The following is a 21,288-nucleotide window of genomic DNA, read 5'->3' on the forward strand; positions in this document are numbered from 1 at the left end:
TAAAGCTGTAACTTACGGTTACATTCTAAATTTATTGCAATCAGAAAAGTTTGATTTTGCCTACAGAATACACAAAAAAAAGAATCAATCTTTGCCAGAAATGTAGCCTAAGTCAGAATTTGCGTATTCGGCTATGTGTTGAGTATGATCCTACCGAAAGAGTGGTATCAGAATTGCATTAGTCGAATATCAAATTATCCGGGTATGCTCGGTTACCTACTTTTTACAACTTACAAGTACTCCAAGGCACATTTATTCCAGTATTTTCTGTGATAAATTAACACAATTTGTTTTCGTATACTTGGATGTTCATATGTTGCTTGATAAGTCAGGTAGTGCACTTGTAATCAAGATGCGCAATTGATGCTTGGATTTAAGCTGTACGGATAGGCGGTGCCTAATCCTTTTAACGACAAGCAAGTCGCCATAACACAATACGTCAAAGCCGACTTTAGCACCTCCCTGGCATAACGAAATCTCTGTTCCGTGTGTTTAGCATAAATGTAGTAGGCCCATAATTTTTAAATATTTAAAGCGTTTACACTTTACATCTTTTCATACAAAAATGATTAATTCTCGTGTAAATGTAGAATGAAAAATTATTGTACTACACTACTACAGTATCATGAACCAGCCATAGAAAAACTGGATAGCAATTTCATAAAACAGTTCCCATTTACCACATCCAGTACAACTTCCTCAAAATATGTTATTACAGTATTTTCTTTTCAGAGACTTCTTGGTTACAAAACGTGGTGGCAGGACAATCAACAAATGAGGTATTGAACTGTCAATTATATAGGTAATAGGCGGATAGTATACACCCATAAAAAATTTTTTATTTTATGATGATTAAAATACTCTTACAAAACTACCCACTAGCAAAATTGTAACAGTTATAATACGAATTACGGTTGCCGTACGTACAATACTGGCTTAGTAAAACGAATTATAAAAGCAAGCAATTTTACAAGTGCAAAAATGAACACAGACATAAAATACTTTTGGCTAGTGGCTACAACCCGCAATAAATAATACTATGGAAAAAATACTGACTCTTTTTTGCCTTTTAACGAAAACTCTCGCCACCACTTTGAAAATGCTTTTGAGTTGACTATACTGATAATTAGCAGTAAAACGACATAAAATAGCATAACAAAAAAGAATTTATGTCTTGACACGAAAGTACGGAATCCGCTTGGTTTTTGGCAAGTTTGATGTTTAAACGTACCGGATATTAATTCTCGAATGAAAGTTTTATCAGCGTAAGGTGCATGCACTATGAGGTACTTCACTCTGACATGATCATCATTTCGAACGACATAATACTTTTCCGGTATTTGACCGCCTTCACTTCCCTTTATATAAGATCGTCTTTTTTCAGTTTTTAAGGTCTTTACTTCATGTGTATCATCGTCAGCACCTTGTGCTTCAGTTGCCAAATTAGTCGATCTCCTTCGTTGACGTAGTTCTTCAGAGTGCAAATTTTGAAGCGAGCGTTTCACTGAGCATTTAACGTCTGGATGATCAATTATTTCGCACACAGCGATGCAACTTAAAGAAGTTCCGAGCAAGCTGTTTTGCCAACCAGCTGAAATCGGACTATAATTCATACATACACGCATATCCCGAGAAAGATAGATGCCTTCTCCAAATAAAGAAACCTGGATTTCAAAAAACTTGTCTTTTAATCTAGCTGCTAAGAATTTGAAGTCCTGAATATTTCAACAAAAAGTTTGTAGTGGTACCTTATTTAAATTGTTTCTCAGTCCAGTTCTTAAAATGGAATGGAAATTTTCTGTTTTGCTTCCATGGTATGCATAGAGCAAGTCGCGATCGTTGCGAATTTGTTCAAATCTTACTTCTTCAGGTTTGCTATACACTACCTCAAACACAAAGTCTGGCTCTTTAGCAAAAATCTTTTCCTCTTCACCAACAAGAAAAGAAATATGTTTTAACTACAAATGAGAAAAAATGGAAATTACAAGATCTTATTCATGAACAACATTTTTCACATATGGTTTATAAAATTTCTATAGATATTTATGAGATTATTGTGATAACCAACATTAGCCTTACAGTGTTCTTGGAGGTAAGTTTCAGTTGAAATTTTTTGGGAGTTATAACCCATTTTAGAAGGTCAATAGATCTCTTATCGACAGCGCTTGTGTCTTTCCAATCTATTTCTGCCAAGTGTGGAACAGTGTTTGCAGCTTCTTGCTAGCAAAACAATTGGCAGAAATAAACATATGGTATAAACTATAGCACATGCACGTCAGCATTGTAAAAGTAATTTCTTTGTGGTTCACTGGTTAAAAACACTGTGTAACTTCTATATTTTACACATGAAACGAATACCATATATTAATTGAAATAGTCATCATAACTATCGTAGGTCAATCACCTATAAACATTAGATGTATAGAGTAGAATTCTGCAATACACTTACAAGTTGTAAAAAACTTTTGTCCTTTTCAGGAGTTAAAAATCCTGGTGGAAATGGGCGAACTAAACTGTCGTGTTTGTAACTTTTTAAAGCTGAGTTAAACAAACTAAACAGCAAGTCAGATGACAAAATATCCATGTTACCAGTATGTCAATAAGATATAAATTTAAATGCTCATCATAAGAGCAACATATCTGCACAAAAACCATGTATCATTTTAATTAAGTATGTATCAGATATAAATTATATCATAAAATAATATTTAAAATATGTTACGAAAGCATCAATCATTAAATGTCAGCAACACAGCTAGATGCAAAAATTGGTATCATCACAATACAAAATTTTAGAAACTGAATGCTACCAATATCAAATTAGCAGACAAAGTTACTTTTTGGATATGTTTAAATCATACACCGTACAATTTCAGTACATTACTAGCAAATCCCTAACATTGCCCTCTTGCTTCTCCATATTGTATATTAATTTGTTTTAGTCAGTTAGCAAAAAGATATCAGTTCAGTTTTTGTATTGAAATGCTTTAATTTGGAACCTCATAAGTCAAGTGACCATACTGGTGAGTGGCAAACGTAACTATGATTGATCATTTAAAGCAGAATTTCCTAAAGTGGGTTCCATAAAAGACGGTTAAAATGGCAATTTAGTACAGAAACATTGTGTAATAGGCTACTCAAATTATTAAAGAGCGCTAATATTTCTCGGCGGAGGGAAGATTTTTGCTGTGGGCACTGTCCACAAAACTGTATTGCATAAATATGATGGAAAGATGGCAAAAATTACTAGAAAGTACTACTAGAATACTAAAAATACTAGACCTAAATAACGTCAATTTAGGTGAAAAAACGTTAATGTTTATTTGACATTTCAGGTGTATCAACCAACCCTGCAGGGTTCCACGAACAAAAATACTTGGGAAACACTGATTTAAAGGAACGCCATACCAGAGAGCAAGGAAGAAAACACAGCCAAAGTAATGGTATAAAGTCGTGCATTTCTGGGATAGCTTCAAAGCTACATCGCTTTGATTGTAATATCAATACATTTGGTACTATTTCCATGTCATTTTGCTTGGTCTTAAATTCACAATATTTGGTTTACATGGTAGGCTATATAATTAATAGTAACCCTGGTTTTCAGCATTTGGTTGATATAAAATCAAATGAAATACTAACACACAATGACATTCAGCATAAATTTTAATCTCACAAGATATATATCGTAAAAACTTGAACTGCTGTGGAAGCTCGTTAACACAACTTGGCTAACTAAAATTTCAGGTAACTCAAAGCAACTTAACTGGCAAAATGTTTATGTACAATTTGAAGTTTAAGTTTTTAAAACTCAAAATGCCTTGGTATTCAGGGCCTCAGCGTATTTGCTATCTCAAAATTAGTAAGACTGGAGCAACATTTAAATGTTGACAATTTTATATAATTTCAGAAAGAAGGTCTGAACTGAACTTGCAAAATCCAGCAGTATGTTTTTGAAGTTCATCCAAGATTATGATAAAAAGATGAAGGTTTAATAATATCATTTCATTGACTTCATTTCACATGATACTAAAATTTATGCAGGTTAAAATCCAGTATAACAAACAACGAGACATATATGTGCCGCGAATGAACATTAAAATGTTTAGTAACTGGCCATCATCCACCTTATGCATATGGTTGCAAAGTTGCGTTTTAAGACAGTTGGCAGATTTGAAATGTTGGTTATTGCTTTTTAAATTCTACAATGCTTTTCTTACATTGTCTTCTTTGTTTTAGAAATGATTAACACTTACCTGAGCTACCCTTGAGTGGTATACTTCTTATTTTCATATTACAAGAAATTTAAAACGCAAAGCATTTGCTTACTTATTGAAAGATTTTAACAATCTTTATCTTATTATTTGTTTTTAATTCATTGATTGATTTTAAAAACACATCTTTAGAAAGAAGATTACTTCAAGATAAAAAATGCCATGATAGAAAGTCAGTTAACTTTTTTTGATGAAGAATAGATGCAAGCGAAAGATAAGAAGTGCAACATTATATGGATATTTTCTACCAACTTCATCAAGTTTGGACAACAAACAAACCAAACTCATGGGCTCCTTGTAACTTCCAGGTAGAGCTTCCACTTAGATTTATACATGAAAAATTACTAAAAAATATTAGAATAATAGGACAAATGAATTATTTACGAGTGATAAAAATACTCAAGTGAAAGAACTAATTGCATAGCTTTATTACATTCTACAATGGCTTTTCATTTCTTCCATTTTTGCTTAAAATTACTTCTCAATCTTAAAAGTAATAGCTTTTGTTTTCTTACCATAACAGTCAGTAGTACAAAGTTCACTGTTGGTCTCAAACCCAAGCCTTTTAGCAACATGGATACTTTGGACATTGTTGGGTTGTACTACAATTTCAATTGTTTTGAGGCCCAGAAAATTTACTCCAACGTCAATCAAAGTTTTGCAAGAATCTGTAACAATACCTTGTCCCATATAATCTTCATCAAGCCAGTAACCTAATTGGCCAGTTTTTCCTTGTATTTTAACAAAACCACATGCTCCAATAAGTTTTGCTTCATTCTTCTCAGAGTTACTTTTATAAAATATTCCCATTTCTAGTTTTTTACCATGCATAATACTGTTTCTGGCTTCACGAATGTATTGTACTTCATCTTTAACGTTGTTAGTGCCTTCGACCCAAGGTAACCACTTTGCAAGTCTGTCTCTATTTTTATTTACAACTTCCAACGATTCACTTGCATCTTCTATAGTTAATGGTCGTAACATGATACCACTCTTAACCTGGTACACATGTCCATCAATACAACTCTCACTTGGTACGACACACATTTCTTTTGATGCGCAGATGGTAGATCGTTATTTTAAGCAATAATGGTTACATAAACATAAAACGATGTTATATTCTAAGCAAAACAGTTTTAAAAAAAACACTTACAAAAATGTGCAATTTGATTTAGGCTAGTTGAAGCTGGTGATGGGCGTTCTAGAATTTCAAATCTTTCAAATTCGAAAGATTCGAATCTAAAATGTCAATTTATTTTGAATAGTTGGAACCGAAATGATTGCAATCACCAATATACCGAAACAAAAATAAAGAAAGCCACATCAATTTCTTTTGCAGTTACCACTTTCCACAGGGTTACTATTAAACTTGTGCGATACGCGTCGGCGCTGAATTGTTTTTCTATTCTATTCGAGATTGCGCGAGTAGTCGAGCATAACGTAGACACGATTCCTATAATCCTCTATAATATTTCGTCTATTCACTCTATCATATGCACTGTGATCGCCCCCTACGTGTGTGATCGGTGGTTTCTTTCGCGAAGTATAAGGAAATACCACAACTCCGCAAGGACATGTACTGCGATGTAAGTCTAAGTCAGGAAAGCAGTTAAGATGCTTGGAAGTTATGAATTTCCACATAATACGGCACAGTTTTATTAAATAAATATAAAAAGCATGCTATCACTTCATGTTTTCAACATACCGTATTTTCTTGAATAGAAACCGCGGCAACTATTTTTTATTTTTGAACGTTTTGTGCGGCTTCTATTCGAAGGCGGCTTCTATTTTTATTACATGAAGTACCGGTAGTGTTGATTAGGTGACAATAAAATTCTGCGCTCTCTTTTGACAAAAAAGTTTTATTCTATTACTATCCGATCACTACTGTAATGTGACAACTGCTGTTTTTCGCAAGTGCAAGCTCTCAATGACAGCCTTTATATTACACCGAAACGATTTCATCATTGTCTTCTGCTGCTTCTATGCGAGGGCGGCTTCTATTGTTTATTTTTCATCAAATCGTGCGGTTTCTATTCGAGGGCGGTTTCTATTCAATAAAATACGGTATTCAAAAGCTATTCTAGAATAGGCCTACAATTTGAAATTCTAGATTCGATTTAACAATTGTAGAAAAATCCTAGACTATCTAATTATTCTAGAATCTAGAATGTGCATACATAGTTGAAGCAATTTAGTTTATACACACTAAAAATAAAGACTGTCTAATGCAGATACTTGAGTGACTACAGAAAGTTATCAACAATGCCAGATCGAAGGGCATAGGCGGCAAGCCTATGTGAGCGGAGCACAGAATATACTGTAAAAGAAAACTTTAGTTACGATGCTAACTAGGCAATGTCATTGATATTTTCAGGGCAGTTAGATGGCATTAATAACTTTAGTTATACTTTTCTTTTTAGTAGGTAAAGTTAAGCAGAGACATAGAGGAAAGTATTCAATTATTCAGTTCAAATAATTTACAATTTTAGCCTTGTGGCGAACGACGGATATAAATGTTACGAGGCATCCTCTGGAGTCTGGATACACTCCTGAAAGCGTAGGGTGATTAACTGTGAAGCGACTTTGAAGCTGGAGGACGCTTAACAGGCATCGCCGCAGGAGAGAAAGAGATAGCTCCTTACTCTGAGATGACCTTCTCCAGTAACAGTTCGGTGCTCTTCTCGACAAGCATAGCAAGTAAACCGACTTTTCGGACTTCTCGGCGCATTTCTCACATATAATAATTATATCATAGGGCGTGTTATATAAATGCTTGTGCTGGCAAGATGACACAGAATGTCTTATGTTTCACGAGTTCGAATGGACATTTTACTTTGAGTTTTATCTTACTGTTTATCTGCAATTAGTGCTGGCAGAGAAGGATGCGCAACCTTTATGTTAGTCAGGTGAAGCGGAGTTGTTTGACGTCGACACGTGATCTCACTAACCAGAGATCGCTGCACAATGCACAGTTGCACACTAAATTAGGCAATTATCGGTATAAAAAAAATGTGTGCAATGCGGAGTTTTTAAAGGGAAGTGCCCAAACTGTGTGGCATTAACCGCCACAACTTAAAAAAATAAAAAGCCATTAAAACAAAAAAAAAACATGGAAAGAGGAAACAGATACCATACCACTATGACTACAGGGTTTGAGGCTCCAAACTGTCGTAGTCTTGGTTAAAACCTCTGGTTTGCACAACACAAAAGCAACGTGCTGTCCAGAAAAATATTTATGGAGTACTTAGGGTGGTATCGGGACAATTCAAACCTGACAATTTTAAAAGTTAAGGGTTTGAATTGTTAGAACGGAGGTTTAGAACTGTCGGGTTTGAATAGTCGCAAGACCTTTATGAAAGGGTTAGGCTACTTGAGTTGTTTTCTCGCTTAGTTGTTCTAACTTTGTCCTTATGGCGGTTGCACCTCACAAGCTATGTTGATTTTCATTCAGTGACGTTAAAGCGATTTCGTGGTTGACTGTATCAACTCACCTGTTGCGGTCATTGGTACAGCATATGACGTACAGAGTTATTACAAATCGACAGTGAAACAAACATAGAAATTATGTGACCTCAGTAACTTGGTCTGCATTACTCACAAGATATGATCTTCCCAGAACATGCCATAATATCCCGTTTCCAAACGATTTCCTGTCGGATGTTTGTAGCTTGGATTCGTGTCGCTCTTTTGTGTATTTTTTATGACGTGTTTTCCTGTGCTAATTGGCGCAGCCATATATTGCTTTTTGGTTAACCCCAATATTATAATTCTACTATAACCCTGTCAAAAAAAAAGTTGTTACCTTGCTGTCTCGACTCAATGCTATGTTTCATCATTCTTAACCTATGAAAAATCAATATAATTACGTTAAATCAACGTCGACATTTGTGTTTATTGTTGTCAAGCCATTTAGACTGCAACTGGTGACAAGATTCTTTGAATAAGATTCTACATCAAACTAATTGTGAAAGAGGTTGAGCTTACGAAGGCAGTCAAATCACAAACAATTTAAAATGAACTAACTGTTAAGAATTGTCTACAATCAGACAATAACAAATCAGCGCGAATAATCGAACTTTCTCATCTTTCTGGTTGTCAGAATTTTACACGACCTTGGAGACTCATAATTAGTAGACCAGAAATCACAACCAACAACGTGCTGCAACTTGGTAACTTGATGGTGTGATCTTTTCAATTACAAGTCATAACACAACGTCATCATTTCATTACAAGTGTTTCACCTGGTGAGCAGATTTAATTGGTTTGTATTGTTAAATTCTATATATAACACTGGGGAACAATTTTGAACAAAAAATTTGTTGACTTTGATTTTGCACTTGATTTAGGCTAATTCCGGTGTGCTGAATTCAAAAATGCCGCCAGTTTTCTTCTATCACGTCAAGTTTTTGCTCTACAGCATACATCCAAAATATGCAAATTTTCACGACTTTAGCTGTATTGTTTTTCCATTTGTAATAGGAATGCACAGGCTAATCATATTGTAAGTTATATACAAGAAGAATCAACTGAATTATTAAGCAAAAAAGGCACAGGCCTCGATTTAGGTCGATGCTTTTCCCCCATTTTTGGTTGGAGGATGCAATCATCCAACGAAACTAGATAAGAATGGTAAAATTGAAGTTAGTTGCTTTCAACCATGTATGTACGCGTACTTTCCAGGAAAACAGACAAGCAAGAAAATAATATCTGTTCCTATCCCTGCATAGTGATGATTGGTGGTTCCAGGTTCATAACATTTCACACTATTGTGCAATTTTGCATCAGTAACTGTCAAATGCCTTTAAAAAAATGACGACTCGGTTACACCACACGTTTAAAAAGCTTGTCAACTGCGCTCAAAACACGTGTTGCCTCGCTTTGAAGTTGTAGTTTCATAAAAGCGTGGAATGTTTTTTGGAAAAGGAGCGAAGGTATCGTACTTTCGTTCGAGAGAAAGTGCGTTTTTACCATACTTTCGAAGTGACAGTAGCTTTGTGTATTGCCATAATATACAGGAGTTGGGAATTCCGATCTACAACTCAATTGAATGGCGAATGTTCATTGACAGCTCAAAGAGGATCTTAAAGTGCGTCCTTCTCTATAATAGCAATTTATACGGTGCAGTACCAATTGCACATTCAGTTAGTCTTCGTGAAGAATACGGAAACATAAAAAGAGTCATTGAATTGTTGCAATATCACAAGCACAATTGGATCATATGTGTTGACCTTAAAATGTTATGTTTTCTTCTTGGTCAGCAACACGGATACACAAAGAAAGTACCCCTGCTATTTGTGTATGTGGGACAGCAGAGCTCGAGATCAGCACTGGGTGGAGAGGAACTGGCCTCCGAGATCTGACCTTAAACCTGGTGATCCCAATATTCTACATGAAACACTTGTTGACAGAGAGAAAATTATTTTCCCACATCTGCATATAAAGCTCGGCCTAATGAGTAGGCTTACCATACGTCCCGTTTTAGCCGGGACAGTCCCCCTTTTTAACGTCTTGTCCCGGCGTCCCGATCGGTCGGTCAAACGTCCCGGTTTGGCATTCAGTCAGCCAGCATAGGCATACCGCATAGAAGCCATACACGAACATTAGCATATTCTTATTATTGTTTTTGCTGTGTAGCGCACCGGTACTTCTTGAAGAAGAATTCGTGATCTTTTTTGTTATTTATTTCATTGTATTCGATAAAAATGTTATTGTGACGTCATATGTCGAAAGCGTCCCGCTTTTAAGCCACAAAATTATGGTAAGCCTACTAATGAGGCAATTCTTTAAAGCATTGACAACTGAAAGCAACTGTTTTAATTACCTCGTTTGGGCTTTTCTTGGCCTGTCAATACAAAAAATTAAAGCTGGTGTATTTGATGGTCCACAAATTCGGCAACTCAACAAAGATGAACGTTTCAGTGGTTCAATGTCAGAATTGGAAGAAAATGCGTGGTTATCATATAAAAACCTTGTCAAGGAATTTCTCGGGAATGCACGGGCAGAGAATTATATCGAAATTGTTCTGAAGCTATTGGAAAGCTACAGAGAACTCGGCTGCAACATGAGCATCAAGATGCAGTTTTTGCATAGCCATTTTGCTAATTCCCTGGAAAACCCTGCTGCGGTTAGCGATAAGCAAGGAGAAAGATTCCATCAAGATCTGAAGGTGATGGAGGAAAGATATCAGGGAAGATGGGACTTGCAAATGCTGGCTGACTATTGCTGGAGTTTTAAGCGAGAATGCCCACAGCTTGAACATGCCAGGAAAAGCTACAAGCGTAAATTTTTGCCCTAAAACTCGCACTTTATTTGTCCTGCAGAAGCAATATCCGTTTTAAGGAACAGAATAGAGCTTTGCAAATGTTTATTTGAAAACCATTGAGTTACTTTCAGTTGCTTGTAGTTCTTAAAATTATTTATACAATGAACGCAAATGTCTTAAATGTTGTACTTTTTTGTGGGTTATGAGACAAAGCGGTGGGTGGCTAGCTCAAAAACTTGACGTGATAGAGAAAAACTGATGTCATTTTTAGAATCAGCGCCCAAACGTTAGTCAAAAACAATTGTTAGACCGAAGTCAACAAAAATTGTATTCCCTTGTGATAATCGGTATTGCTAAATTCTATCCAGATTTTGAAGGTTATGGAAAACAAATGACGGCATTGAAATTTGTTCACTAAATAACAGCGTAATAGGAAAAGAGCAACCACACCTAGTCAATCAGTGTTTTTTAATTTGTCTGTGATCCTGGTCAAACTAAACACTGTTTTCCATGATCAATTTTGCTTCGAGTTAGATAAAGCCTCATCATCTGTGTACTGAAAACCTGATTGGCAACAATACCCCACCATCTTTCTTTCCCCAACCTGCGTCAAAAATACCTTAACATATCTTCGATGACTTTGCGAAACGTTGGATCATCAAAACGAATTCAAGCGCTAGAAAAGCATCTTTTGTTGTTGAATATTTTAACATGTTAGCGGATAACTTGTTAAGTGCTTAGCAACTTGGACAAATCATGCAAAGTGTTAAATTAATCACAGTACAGTAATTACAGCAAATTTTTCGATATTTTGATTATTTTTGCATACGATGTAATATGATGTAGATACATGTTTAAATTATAGAATTTCAATGTTCATCACATATCAAGAATGTTGGCCGTGAATTTCAGCAACTTTAGGAACACTTTCCAAGAGCGTATCCATTTTAACATTGCATTGAGTGTCAAATTCCTGTTCAGTTATTAAATATTGTGACACAACGTCTCTGAACTCGTTTAGAGGACAAAATTCACCACTGCAACCAGGAATCACAGTGCCCTGATGCTCATACAAAACACGCACATAGTGATCTTTTGCACCGTTTTCCATTGCCCTCTCATATAGCTCTAAAGTAATATTTGCTCCAAATGGAACCCAAGCAGAATTATCAATGCCCAAAGCATGAAGAAGAGGCATCAAAGTAGTATCATGGCCAGAATACATGCATAATTTCACTGCAGATGTATCCTCAATAGAAGACTCCATGCTTTTCAAAAATAACCCAAGGAGTGGCCCAATGCCCAGTTTCAAAGCCATTTCTCTACAAACAGTATGTACAGTACTCAAATTGATAAATCAAAAATGGTTAGTGCCAGTGAATTGTACATGCCAAAGGGGGGCAAACTGCGGGTCGCCGACATGTTTTTTGTGGCTCTTCTAGCTGAAGTTATTTTATGTAAAACTTGCATTGTTTGCTGTATTTGTATTGACTTTACTGATTTTTCGGCTCACTGGTGTTTGTAGTTTTCCACAAGTGACTCTTTCGTTGAACAAGTTTGCCCACCCCTGGTATGTATGCTATATATACCTTGTCACTTCATAACCAGCAAATACATGATCCATGACATGTTTGGCAGCTTCCTCAGCTTGTTCTAAAACTTCTGGCAAATTTAAATGAGCTGGTAAGACACCATGGAATTTATGGGAGCATAAACAGTCTCTCAATGTTACAATATGAACATTTGTTTCAGGTGGGATACCCAAAGCAACTTGAATTTCTTCCCTCTAAATATATCATTTTATAGCAAAAATATTTTAAAAAGTATTAAGTTAACAACTTCACAAACTTAGATGAAGGATGAAGACTTGGTTAAATGTACTTGCAAAGACATTATAACTGTAATACTATAAGGTGTATTTGTATGTTACATACTGTAGTTAAGCTAATACAGAGCCATAGCTGGCTTTTGTCTCAGGAGAGGGCAAAAGAAATTTGGGAAGGGACACGAAATTAACTTTAACTTTACATAAACGTTAGCCATCAAATAAACTTGTGCAAAGTGATATGAAAATAGTTTATCCCTACACTTCTTCATATGAAAATAAACTTCACATATAGTTAAAGACACCGCAGTCTAACTTTGTCCAAACATAGTTATCTGATTGCATAATTATATGGTCTGCTGCAAAAAAAATTCCTAACAACTTATTGTTATGTAACAAAGAAGGTTTTGTCGTACTTCATATGCCTAGAGCATAAGCTTTACACTTTGAATTTTGTTCATGGAAAAAAAAAGATGAGCATTTTACAATTTAAAAGTCATAGCCTAAAAAGGCACTACTAGCAACCTTACGATGAACTGAGTTTTAAATAATGAAAACGGAAGCTTGCATATGGTTAAATTATGCAAGCAATATTATTTTCTTGTATACTAAAAAAGCTTGGACAGTTATAATTCACATGCAAAACAAAAACTAACACAAAATTGATTTGATTGTAGAATAAATGAATGTTTGCAAAAGCTATCCCATACAAAAAGAGTTTAACACAATTCGATCATAAGAGAACAAAAGATGATGCACAATATACCAATGCCCCAGCCTGGTTATCAGTCTGTAAATATATGTATATGATATATATTGTAGTTCTCTAACATTATATGCTTAGTGCTTACTTTATTTTTCATGCCTTCAATAAGATCTGGCACAATCCAAGACCATCTGGTGAGAGATTTCAGGTACTTACATTTCAAAAAATTGGGATACAACACTTCATTTTCAAAAGCTGAGAGATGAATTGGAATTGCTATTTCTTCATCAGGATACAAACCTAAAACCAATGACCACTCAATAGCTAAATGCGCTTTAGATCTGAATCACTAGATAAATTTATTGCCTACCAGCCAATGTGCAGCGTGCAGATTCAACAGCCCGACGAACCCTTGTGGACCTAACAAACACTTCATTGGAAAAATCTTCTGGTAGAAACTTCAGCGTAGCTATATAACGCTTCCTAAGGGATGTTCCTAGCCCAAACATTTGTTCAGCACCAAGTGCAGTCAACTGACCATGAGGAAATGTTGAACTAGCTGCCCTTGAATCATTAGCAATATCCACTGGGTCACCTTGCAAACCTACGATTTTGTAAGGGACAAAAGTATGGCTGGCATGCTTTAACAATTTTTCATCATAATGGACATGTGGCAAGTAATCTGGGGAACTCAAAGGAGTCCTAGCACCATGTCGAAAAACAACTTGCACTAGTTTGAGTTTCAAGTTTTCAGGTTCAATTGTATTTTCATTGTCTTCTTTAGACTCTTTTAGTTTGTATAACTCATTAACAATCATTGCCGCAGATGATCCGATTCCGAAAAGAAGGGCGTGCCTGAAGAAACTAATTTTTGGCATATTGCAACTAACGTTTTGATGCCAACTTATACACTTTTAGCAACAACTTAAATTCGTGTACCAATTAGTGGATCATATACCTTTGATAATGCTACAAAAGCACAATAAAATATTAGCCTCCAAGGAAGCCAACAACATTTATCTACAAAAGTGTGAAAATCACAAAAGTAAATTAATCTAAAACTAGGCCTAGTCCACACCGATCTCAATTCTCACTTTTCATGATCAAATTACCCAAAAAACTTCCTCACTTCCGAAGATTAGGGTTTCTAATTTCCAAAATTTGTATTGCTACTGGTGTATAATAGCAGCCTACTATTTTAAAATAGCTCCCTGTCGTTGTTTACTGCTCAGAAACTGATAGGCTGGTGTTCATAACAAGTATAGTCTGCAGCCTGATAGCAGCAGCTTAGCGTTGCACATTATCAACAGGAGCCTGTCAATAACTGAGAAGTAAACAATAACAGGGCGCTATTTAAAAACAGCAGGCTACTATATAAAGTTAATAGTCGTTCTTCTGATTACCATGCCACTAAGGATAGTTTCGTAAGTTTGTTTTATCAGCTTATTTATTTCCTAGTTACTGCACTGCCACAGCATCCAACTTTATAAAACTTATTAGTTGTATTATATATGTTTGTGAGCATCGTTTTGCCCTTGTATTTTTTTTACCTTATTGGTGGTTGTATGTTGGGTGCTATAGTAATAGCTGCCATGCTAACTATTATTCATCTTTATCATTTGGTTACATTATTATTCTTGCACGTTTAAACCCTTCCGCTTTGCTAACTGTTATTTTATCGCGATTTACTTGTGAGCATTTTATTTTTAGTTTCCCCACCGATAATGACGAAAAATAAACAATACCAGACCTGTCTTTCAGCAGGCTAGAATTAGTGACGTCACCAGCAAACTTTATCATGTGGTCGGTTAAAACTGCTGATGCGAGTTTGGGCCCGTAGAGATTAATTTTTGTTCAACTTAGTTTTAGGTTTTGCAAAAATATTATCGCATTTCAAGCGGAAAATTGGCATATGTTTCAGTTAGTCGTATACTCTCGCAGCGGCTTGGTTGGTATTTCTTGTTATGTCAGTTTGAATTGATTAATATATTTGATAACTTTCTTTGAACTATTTCGTGTGAACCGTTTCTAACTTCGGCAATTTATGCAGTTTTGTTACTTTCGCAGAATATCGTTGTCCTGCAAACAGTGGAGAAGGATTTGCGGCCCTCGGATGTTTATAACTACGTGATAACGAGTAAGGAAGGTTGCGTTTCTTCCCAATGAGCATGAGCTGAGTAGCTGACCCGAGCGTAGAATACTTCAACATTCCAGACTCCGTTTGCTGAGTACCCAACATGCATTATGTAACAAGCAAACACCACAGATACCACTAAAATCAACGCAGATACCATTTAAAGTGAAATATCCAAACGAAGACTGCAGAATCACCACATGGTGGCACCTTGGCCGCCACAACATTCTTCCGCCAGATGAGCGCTAAGGAGAGTAGAGCAAGACGAAGTCGAGATTGTTCAACTTCAACAGTGATGAAACTCGTCTTTCCTGTCTCTGCGCTGGTCGCGCCTGATGCATGAAATCCAGACTCGATGCCTGCAATACGGCGTCCGATGTCTTGAAAAGTATGCTCTCGTGGAAGTGTACTTAAAGGATCTTTCCAGACCGATGGTGTAACAAACCTTTGAGACAAATGTGTCAAAACTTCTCCCGGAAATATGGTTATGTAGCTGTTGCATTCATCCTGAGGATACGGTGACGACAGCGGCAACAAGAACGACTTTCCCATACAACTTCGGGACTTGCCACCACCTCGTTTGAAACCTTAAGTATACCATTTGAACAACGACGTCGTCGTTTTCGTCAAGCGGGAGAATGTCGGTACCAGGATTCACAACCTTTTTTGCAGTTAATGGCACGTTTACCAAAAGTTAATAGCATAGTCGCTTTGCTGGCTTGGAGTTATTCAAAGAACCAGCGATGGATTCGATATTGTTCAAATAGTCTTGTCTGAATAACAAGTAGGCACCATATATATAACGAGAAGATACCATTAAAATCAACGCAGAAACCATTTAAAGTGATATGTCCAAACAAAGACTGCAGAATCACCACGTGGTGGCAACGTGGCCGCCACAGATTAAACAAGAACATCTCTAAAACGATTTCCACTCATGTTTCTTATTTCTGCACTTCTTTTGTAAAGCTAACATATAACATATTAACAGCATAAACCAAACCTAAATTTGCCTTCTACTGTTTACTTTTAGGCAGAATTAGGAGCCCAGTCTAATTCTAACGTCAATCCTGCTTCAATTTAGGCTAACCTAAAATAGCAGAAGTCAACTTTTACCAATGCACCGGTAAGGCAATAGGCATCATTTCTTCTAATAACCTAACAGATATCGTTTTTACGATGATACAATCCATTTTTAACAACGGGATAAGTAATGCACAGTATTTGCCAGGGTGCGGTTGGTAAATAGGGGTTGCAGCTTCCGTTATTATTGTCCATGTAAAATAAAACAAAAAACGCTAAGACGTTTTTTATTCTTGTTCCAAAATGGTTAATATTTTTACTGTTTTTTTTTTAATTGGGAGCACTTAATGGGTAACCGAAGTACTTTTCAACACTCTTTAAAAAAGGATAAAAATAGGCTGATTCCGAAGGTATAAACAAAACTTCTCTATCTTTTGTCGTTAACGAGTTATTGGCAAAACCGTTTTCAAAATAAACTATGCGGGAAGCAGATGTTACGTCACCAGGGTTGTTAGTGTTCGAGCATGGCTCAAGCGCATATCAGATCAAAGGAAAGTTTCTGTGGTGAATGTAGTGGGCGTGTTTGGCGCATTTAGTCAATATTTTGTTAGGTCGAGTCTATTCTAAAAACTTGCTTTAGTTATAAAAATACTATAATAATACTACACCATATAGATTATTATTCTAAAAGCAGCTTTGTTAGCGTAGTGCTACGGCAAAAATTACTGTAAGGTTGGAATTAAGTTGTTTTCATACGTTATGAGTCTCCACTATACAACGCTATGATGGTTGATGGTGTTGTAGTTATAACTTGTAGCTGAAGTAGTCGAACACAACATCAAGTTAAAAAGTTGCAGCACGTGGTTGATTGTGATTTTTAGTCTATCGATTATGAGTCTCCAAAGTCGTGCACATTTTTTTCAACCAGAAAGTTCGATTGTTCACGCTGATTTATTCTTGTTTGAATACAGACATTTTCTTAGCAGACGCTTCAGTTTAAATTTTTTGTAATCTGACTGCCTATGTAAGCTAGACCTCTTACTTACACGATCAGTTTAGTGTTGAATCCTACACAACTGTCGCTATAGTTGCTGTCTAACTGTGATGACATCAATAAGCACGAGTGTTCACTTCAATTTATCTTGGTTATATTGTTTCTTCATTGGTTAAACATGGTAAAACGTATGATTGTGTCGAGACTCGAGACAACCAAAATATCAACGTCTTCTCGACTTTGGTCTTTGCAGAATAACAATATTAATATAATGAATACATTGGTTCTCAACCATAGCAATATAGGGATACACCAATTAGCACAAAAACACATCAAACGAAACACACATACGAGCGAGCAGAGCCGCCGCATTTAAAAACGTTCGATAGGAAATTGTTTGCAGGTCGCTGAAGGGTTATGACAAATTTTCCGGGAAAATTGTATCTTGCGAGTAATAGAGACATAGTGACTAAAGTCACATAATTTTAATTGATATTTGTTTCACTGTTGGTTTGCAATTCTTCATACCTTTATACGTCATAAAGCCTTGTGGTGGGGTTAACGCGTGTTATTAATATATATTTTTTTTAACTTCACTTGAGCCCGTTGTTCTGTACGATTCCACATTTTCCGTCTCATGAAGGGAGTCTTATAGTACAAGTGACAGTTCAGTTATAAAAACTTCTTTTTGTACGTCTCTGGTGTAAGACGAAACTTGCCAAGAACTTTAACGAAGTGTTCCAACATAAAAGTCTGCGCTTGGTCTTTAACCATGTTATAAGCACAATTTGCTGACCATTCGCCGTTTTGGGAGTCTTCGTATATCTCAATGGACATAAAGGAGCTTGTAGGTGGAACGCCCGTGAATTCAAACCCGACAGCATTTAAAATGCAATAAAGTGTATAGTCGTGTCCAGAAAGGAGGAAAAATTTCTGAGCAAGTTTCTGGTGCAGGAGATTTTCCACGTTGTTTAGGATAAAGTTTACCAGCAGACCTATAGCGGCTTGCACTACGTTGAACCTAAGCAACGTGAAAGTAATTATAAAAATTAACCTTAAGCATGAAATTACTTTTAAACTTGGCCTATCTGCGTTTCATGTAATCTATAATGGATTCGAAGGTCAAATCATGACGCCGTAACTGTGACATGTGTGCAAGATTACGCCTAATTGTCTTCTATTCAACCATAAAATTACATGAAGTATAGCCTGACATCGATTAAAATGGCAATTAAAAACTTTTCAGTGAACAAGTACTATTTCTACATACCGGTTTCTTTCAGTGCCTATAGTTGTTCTCTCAAACCAATCGTAACCATATTTCGAAATGGTTGACTCCATTTCTTTTGAAATAGGAAAACACATATCAGACGCTTTTAGTGTTTCGATGTTGTCATATAGTTGGAACAAATCAAAGTCCTCTTTAACGGGTAGTTGTTCTTTCACTTTTCTTATCTGCGACAAAATAAGGTAAATTAGACTTAGAGCAAAGTTGTGATGTTGTCAAAAATACAGCACTCGTTCTAACACGCTTTTGAAAATACTATAGACTAGTATTATTGTGCTGACCATGTATTTTACTATAGTCTGATTCTGGCATGCAAATAAGCCTGGCGTCTGGTTTTTCCGCGTGAAATTGAAAAGCTTTTGCGAAATATCATTTTCCATAATTGACATTAATATTACAAAACGCAACAAGCAATTCTGCTCATTTTTAGTAATGTCACGTGAAGTACTGTATATTATTTGGTAAAAATTATGATTCTTGCAAATGGTGTTCTTGTGGGGTATATTTGTTTTAAGTGCAGGCTTCGAAACTGAGACCTTTCAACGTTCAAGTAATTATAGGCTAGGTAGGCAGGTCTACATGAAACAGTTTTAGTTCAAACTAAATAAAAGTTGGTCGGCCGAACATCTTTCGAGATTAGGTGCGGGAAAAGTACTGTTGGAAAAGTGGACGTATCTAAGCTGTGAATTAGTATTTAACGAAGTAATCTTTTACATCAACTATAATAACAAACAGTTACAGAACTGACCGCTTCACTTAAACCAGGGAGTAGAAGCGGGTTCTTCTTCAGTTCTTCAGACACCATTATAGGATATGGATTAGGTGGGCATAGTATGTCTTTGTATTTGGATTCGTCCAAGTTAATAGAAATTTTCTTGTTGTCGTTATAATTCGGATACATGCCTTTAAAAAGAATAAACAATTAAGCTATGTATAGTTACTTTCTGTGTAAAAAGCGATTTAAAGTGTATTTGAGAAAACACCACAAACCTGCAAGTACGCATCTTGCTGACTCAAATGTTCGTTTTCTTCTGCTGGAGCGAACCATAACGTCATTTTTGTCAAATTCGTCAGTTAACAGTTTCTTTTCAATTATATAACGCTGCCGAAGTGTCTCGCCTAACTCGAATTGGTCCTCTGCTCCTTGTTTTGTGAGTTGGCCGAGTATTCCTTCCTCGTTGACACTGATAGCTCTGTTTTTCTTTGCTTCATTGCACACGCATTCAACTGGAATATACGTGTTCGGCGGGTGTTCCAGCTGAAACGGCTGATACTTCATGTAAAAGAAAGACTCAGGAAAGCACGGCGTACGACGTCCATGCCTTGTTATTATAAATACCATTTTCATCAGCTTTGTATTGTGGGGTTGCTTGCTAGCCATTCTGCTCAGAGTGCACAGGTATCGTGTAGCTATACACTACTGCTAATTTTCTTACGGTTACGTATTATCGGTAAAAAAGTGTACTAAGATTTACGGTGTAGCCTCTATTGCTGTGGGCTACTACTTTTCTGCCTCATGTTCATCTTAAAAAACAGTTCAGAGTGACGTACCAAACGCGTGTTAACGACAGGTGTACAACCTGCAAGCCTTCAAGCGCACTTCCTACATGTTTGCTATCGGCTGTAGAGCTTCAAGAAGTAAATTAAAGTAGCCCAGTCCTCTCTAAAATGAACTGTAATACTACCAGTAAAACCTAATGAAGATTTATTTCATCTGGCCATATGAACATATATGTTAGGCATTTCTGTTTTAGCTTGGTAGTCTATAACTAGAGTTGTGCTATTTCCTTCCGGTTTCACTAAACAGTAATTCTGATGTAGCGTCAACTCAAATTGCTAACAAATGGCATCTACATTAAACATTGCAGGCATAAACCTCCTACCTTTCATAAAAAGCATTTTTGCTGTTTTACAAAAAAACGCGCAATGTGTCAAAAAGCCCTACCGTAGCCAATATGCTCACAACAGCTTAAGGTCCAAAAAACCCCGCACTTATGACTTGTAAGCGTAATTTTTTTCATGCGTGTCTGGTTTTTCACGCCACTCACCCACTTAACAATTAAGCTTTACAGCACGTTTTTCTGTAAACTAGGAGACTCTGAAACTGTGTAAAACTCAAGAAATGCCGTTAAAGGGACAATGTTTATGCGACAAAATATATGTTTTGTGTTCTTGTACTTTTATTATGTTTTCGTTTTTAACGTTTTGTTTTGAACGTATGTAGCTTGTTTGCACGCACACGTCAGCTTGTTACGTTCTTTTCTCCACGTGAAGGGTATAAGTTTACACAGACTTTTCACTTTTGTATCTTTTTGTATATAACGATATTACATCTACTTCGCAAACAGTTAAAGAATATTATTCGATTGTAAACATGTGTTTAAGTTTTGATTGAAAAATAGATAGATAAATAGTAGTTAAGGGCATTGATATGTTTTTAATGCAGTAACTACGGGCTATTTTGCGAAACACAAAAAAATTAATTTAGGCGAACTTAAGTAACTTGCTTACGGCAACTTACTTACTTATAGCTTGCTTCACGAACAAATCAGTATCTAACAGAGCATTGCCAAAGCGAGCAATTTCATAGTTACAGCAAGTTTGGGTTTACCCATAGTTAAAAAATTCAATCCATAACTGTCATTTTATGTTGGACCAGCAATTCTATATTTACCATGTATTTCGCAAGTTTCTAGTTTGCATGAGTAATCTTAACGATAATAATAATTGATTGGGTGTGAGTAACACAAAAATTTAAGTTAGATTTGGCAATGGGCATAGA

At 36.1% G+C, this 21,288-nt stretch overlaps 4 protein-coding genes across 4 annotated transcripts; all 4 read right to left on the reverse strand.

Annotated features, from left to right (window-relative positions):
* Positions 1 to 880: 880 nt before the first annotated feature.
* On the reverse strand, positions 881 to 2,788 carry LOC143445676 (protein mono-ADP-ribosyltransferase PARP16-like). The gene is made up of 4 exons (XM_076944943.1): positions 2,450 to 2,788; positions 2,080 to 2,220; positions 1,749 to 1,958; positions 881 to 1,664 (listed from the first exon to the last, which is right to left on the reverse strand). The coding sequence occupies exons 1-4, from the start codon at positions 2,582 to 2,584 to the stop codon at positions 1,038 to 1,040; spliced, it is 1,113 nt and encodes a 370-aa protein (XP_076801058.1). The 5' UTR covers positions 2,585 to 2,788; the 3' UTR covers positions 881 to 1,037.
* A 1,588-nt stretch (positions 2,789 to 4,376) lies between these two features.
* On the reverse strand, positions 4,377 to 5,732 carry LOC143445677 (putative N-acetyltransferase YjcK). Its single transcript, XM_076944945.1, has one exon. The coding sequence runs from the start codon at positions 5,316 to 5,318 to the stop codon at positions 4,746 to 4,748; it is 573 nt and encodes a 190-aa protein (XP_076801060.1). The 5' UTR covers positions 5,319 to 5,732; the 3' UTR covers positions 4,377 to 4,745.
* A 5,472-nt stretch (positions 5,733 to 11,204) lies between these two features.
* LOC143445675 (lysophosphatidic acid phosphatase type 6-like) lies at positions 11,205 to 14,056 on the reverse strand. The gene is made up of 4 exons (XM_076944942.1): positions 13,438 to 14,056; positions 13,213 to 13,367; positions 12,126 to 12,322; positions 11,205 to 11,858 (listed from the first exon to the last, which is right to left on the reverse strand). Exons 1-4 carry the CDS (start codon positions 13,943 to 13,945, stop codon positions 11,423 to 11,425), a joined length of 1,296 nt encoding a protein of 431 aa, XP_076801057.1. The 5' UTR covers positions 13,946 to 14,056; the 3' UTR covers positions 11,205 to 11,422.
* A 3,299-nt stretch (positions 14,057 to 17,355) lies between these two features.
* On the reverse strand, positions 17,356 to 20,434 carry LOC143447070 (lysophosphatidic acid phosphatase type 6-like). The gene is made up of 4 exons (XM_076947001.1): positions 19,497 to 20,434; positions 19,255 to 19,409; positions 18,489 to 18,673; positions 17,356 to 18,239 (listed from the first exon to the last, which is right to left on the reverse strand). Exons 1-4 carry the CDS (start codon positions 19,885 to 19,887, stop codon positions 17,891 to 17,893), a joined length of 1,080 nt encoding a protein of 359 aa, XP_076803116.1. The 5' UTR covers positions 19,888 to 20,434; the 3' UTR covers positions 17,356 to 17,890.
* Between the last annotated feature and the right edge of the window lie 854 nt (positions 20,435 to 21,288).

The sequence above is a fragment of the Clavelina lepadiformis genome, chromosome 2 (assembly GCF_947623445.1).
Source record: "Clavelina lepadiformis chromosome 2, kaClaLepa1.1, whole genome shotgun sequence".
Lineage (NCBI taxonomy): Eukaryota > Metazoa > Chordata > Ascidiacea > Aplousobranchia > Clavelinidae > Clavelina > Clavelina lepadiformis.

Bases quoted from the DNA above. Each gene is read 5' to 3' on its own strand.
- LOC143445676 (XM_076944943.1), bottom strand. From the start codon at position 2,584: ATGGATATTTTGTCATCTGACTTGCTGTTTAGTTTGTTTAACTCAGCT. The intron at 2,221-2,449 runs GTAAGTGTATTG...TTGTTTTGCTAG, and splicing joins ACAAAAGTTTTTTACAACTT to CAAGAAGCTGCAAACACTGT. The intron at 1,959-2,079 runs GTAAGGCTAATG...TCTCATTTGTAG, and splicing joins AACTTACCTCCAAGAACACT to TTAAAACATATTTCTTTTCT.
- LOC143445677 (XM_076944945.1), bottom strand. From the start codon at position 5,318: ATGTGTGTCGTACCAAGTGAGAGTTGTATTGATGGACATGTGTACCAG.
- LOC143445675 (XM_076944942.1), bottom strand. From the start codon at position 13,945: ATGCCAAAAATTAGTTTCTTCAGGCACGCCCTTCTTTTCGGAATCGGA. The intron at 12,323-13,212 runs GTAAGCACTAAG...TGATATATTTAG, and splicing joins TTGAAGGCATGAAAAATAAA to AGGGAAGAAATTCAAGTTGC. The intron at 11,859-12,125 runs GTATATATAGCA...TACTGTTTGTAG, and splicing joins GCTGGTTATGAAGTGACAAG to AGAAATGGCTTTGAAACTGG.
- LOC143447070 (XM_076947001.1), bottom strand. From the start codon at position 19,887: ATGGCTAGCAAGCAACCCCACAATACAAAGCTGATGAAAATGGTATTT. The intron at 19,410-19,496 runs GTTTGTGGTGTT...TTCTTTTTAAAG, and splicing joins AGCAAGATGCGTACTTGCAG to GCATGTATCCGAATTATAAC. The intron at 18,240-18,488 runs GTATGTAGAAAT...CACGTTGCTTAG, and splicing joins ATAGGCACTGAAAGAAACCG to GTTCAACGTAGTGCAAGCCG.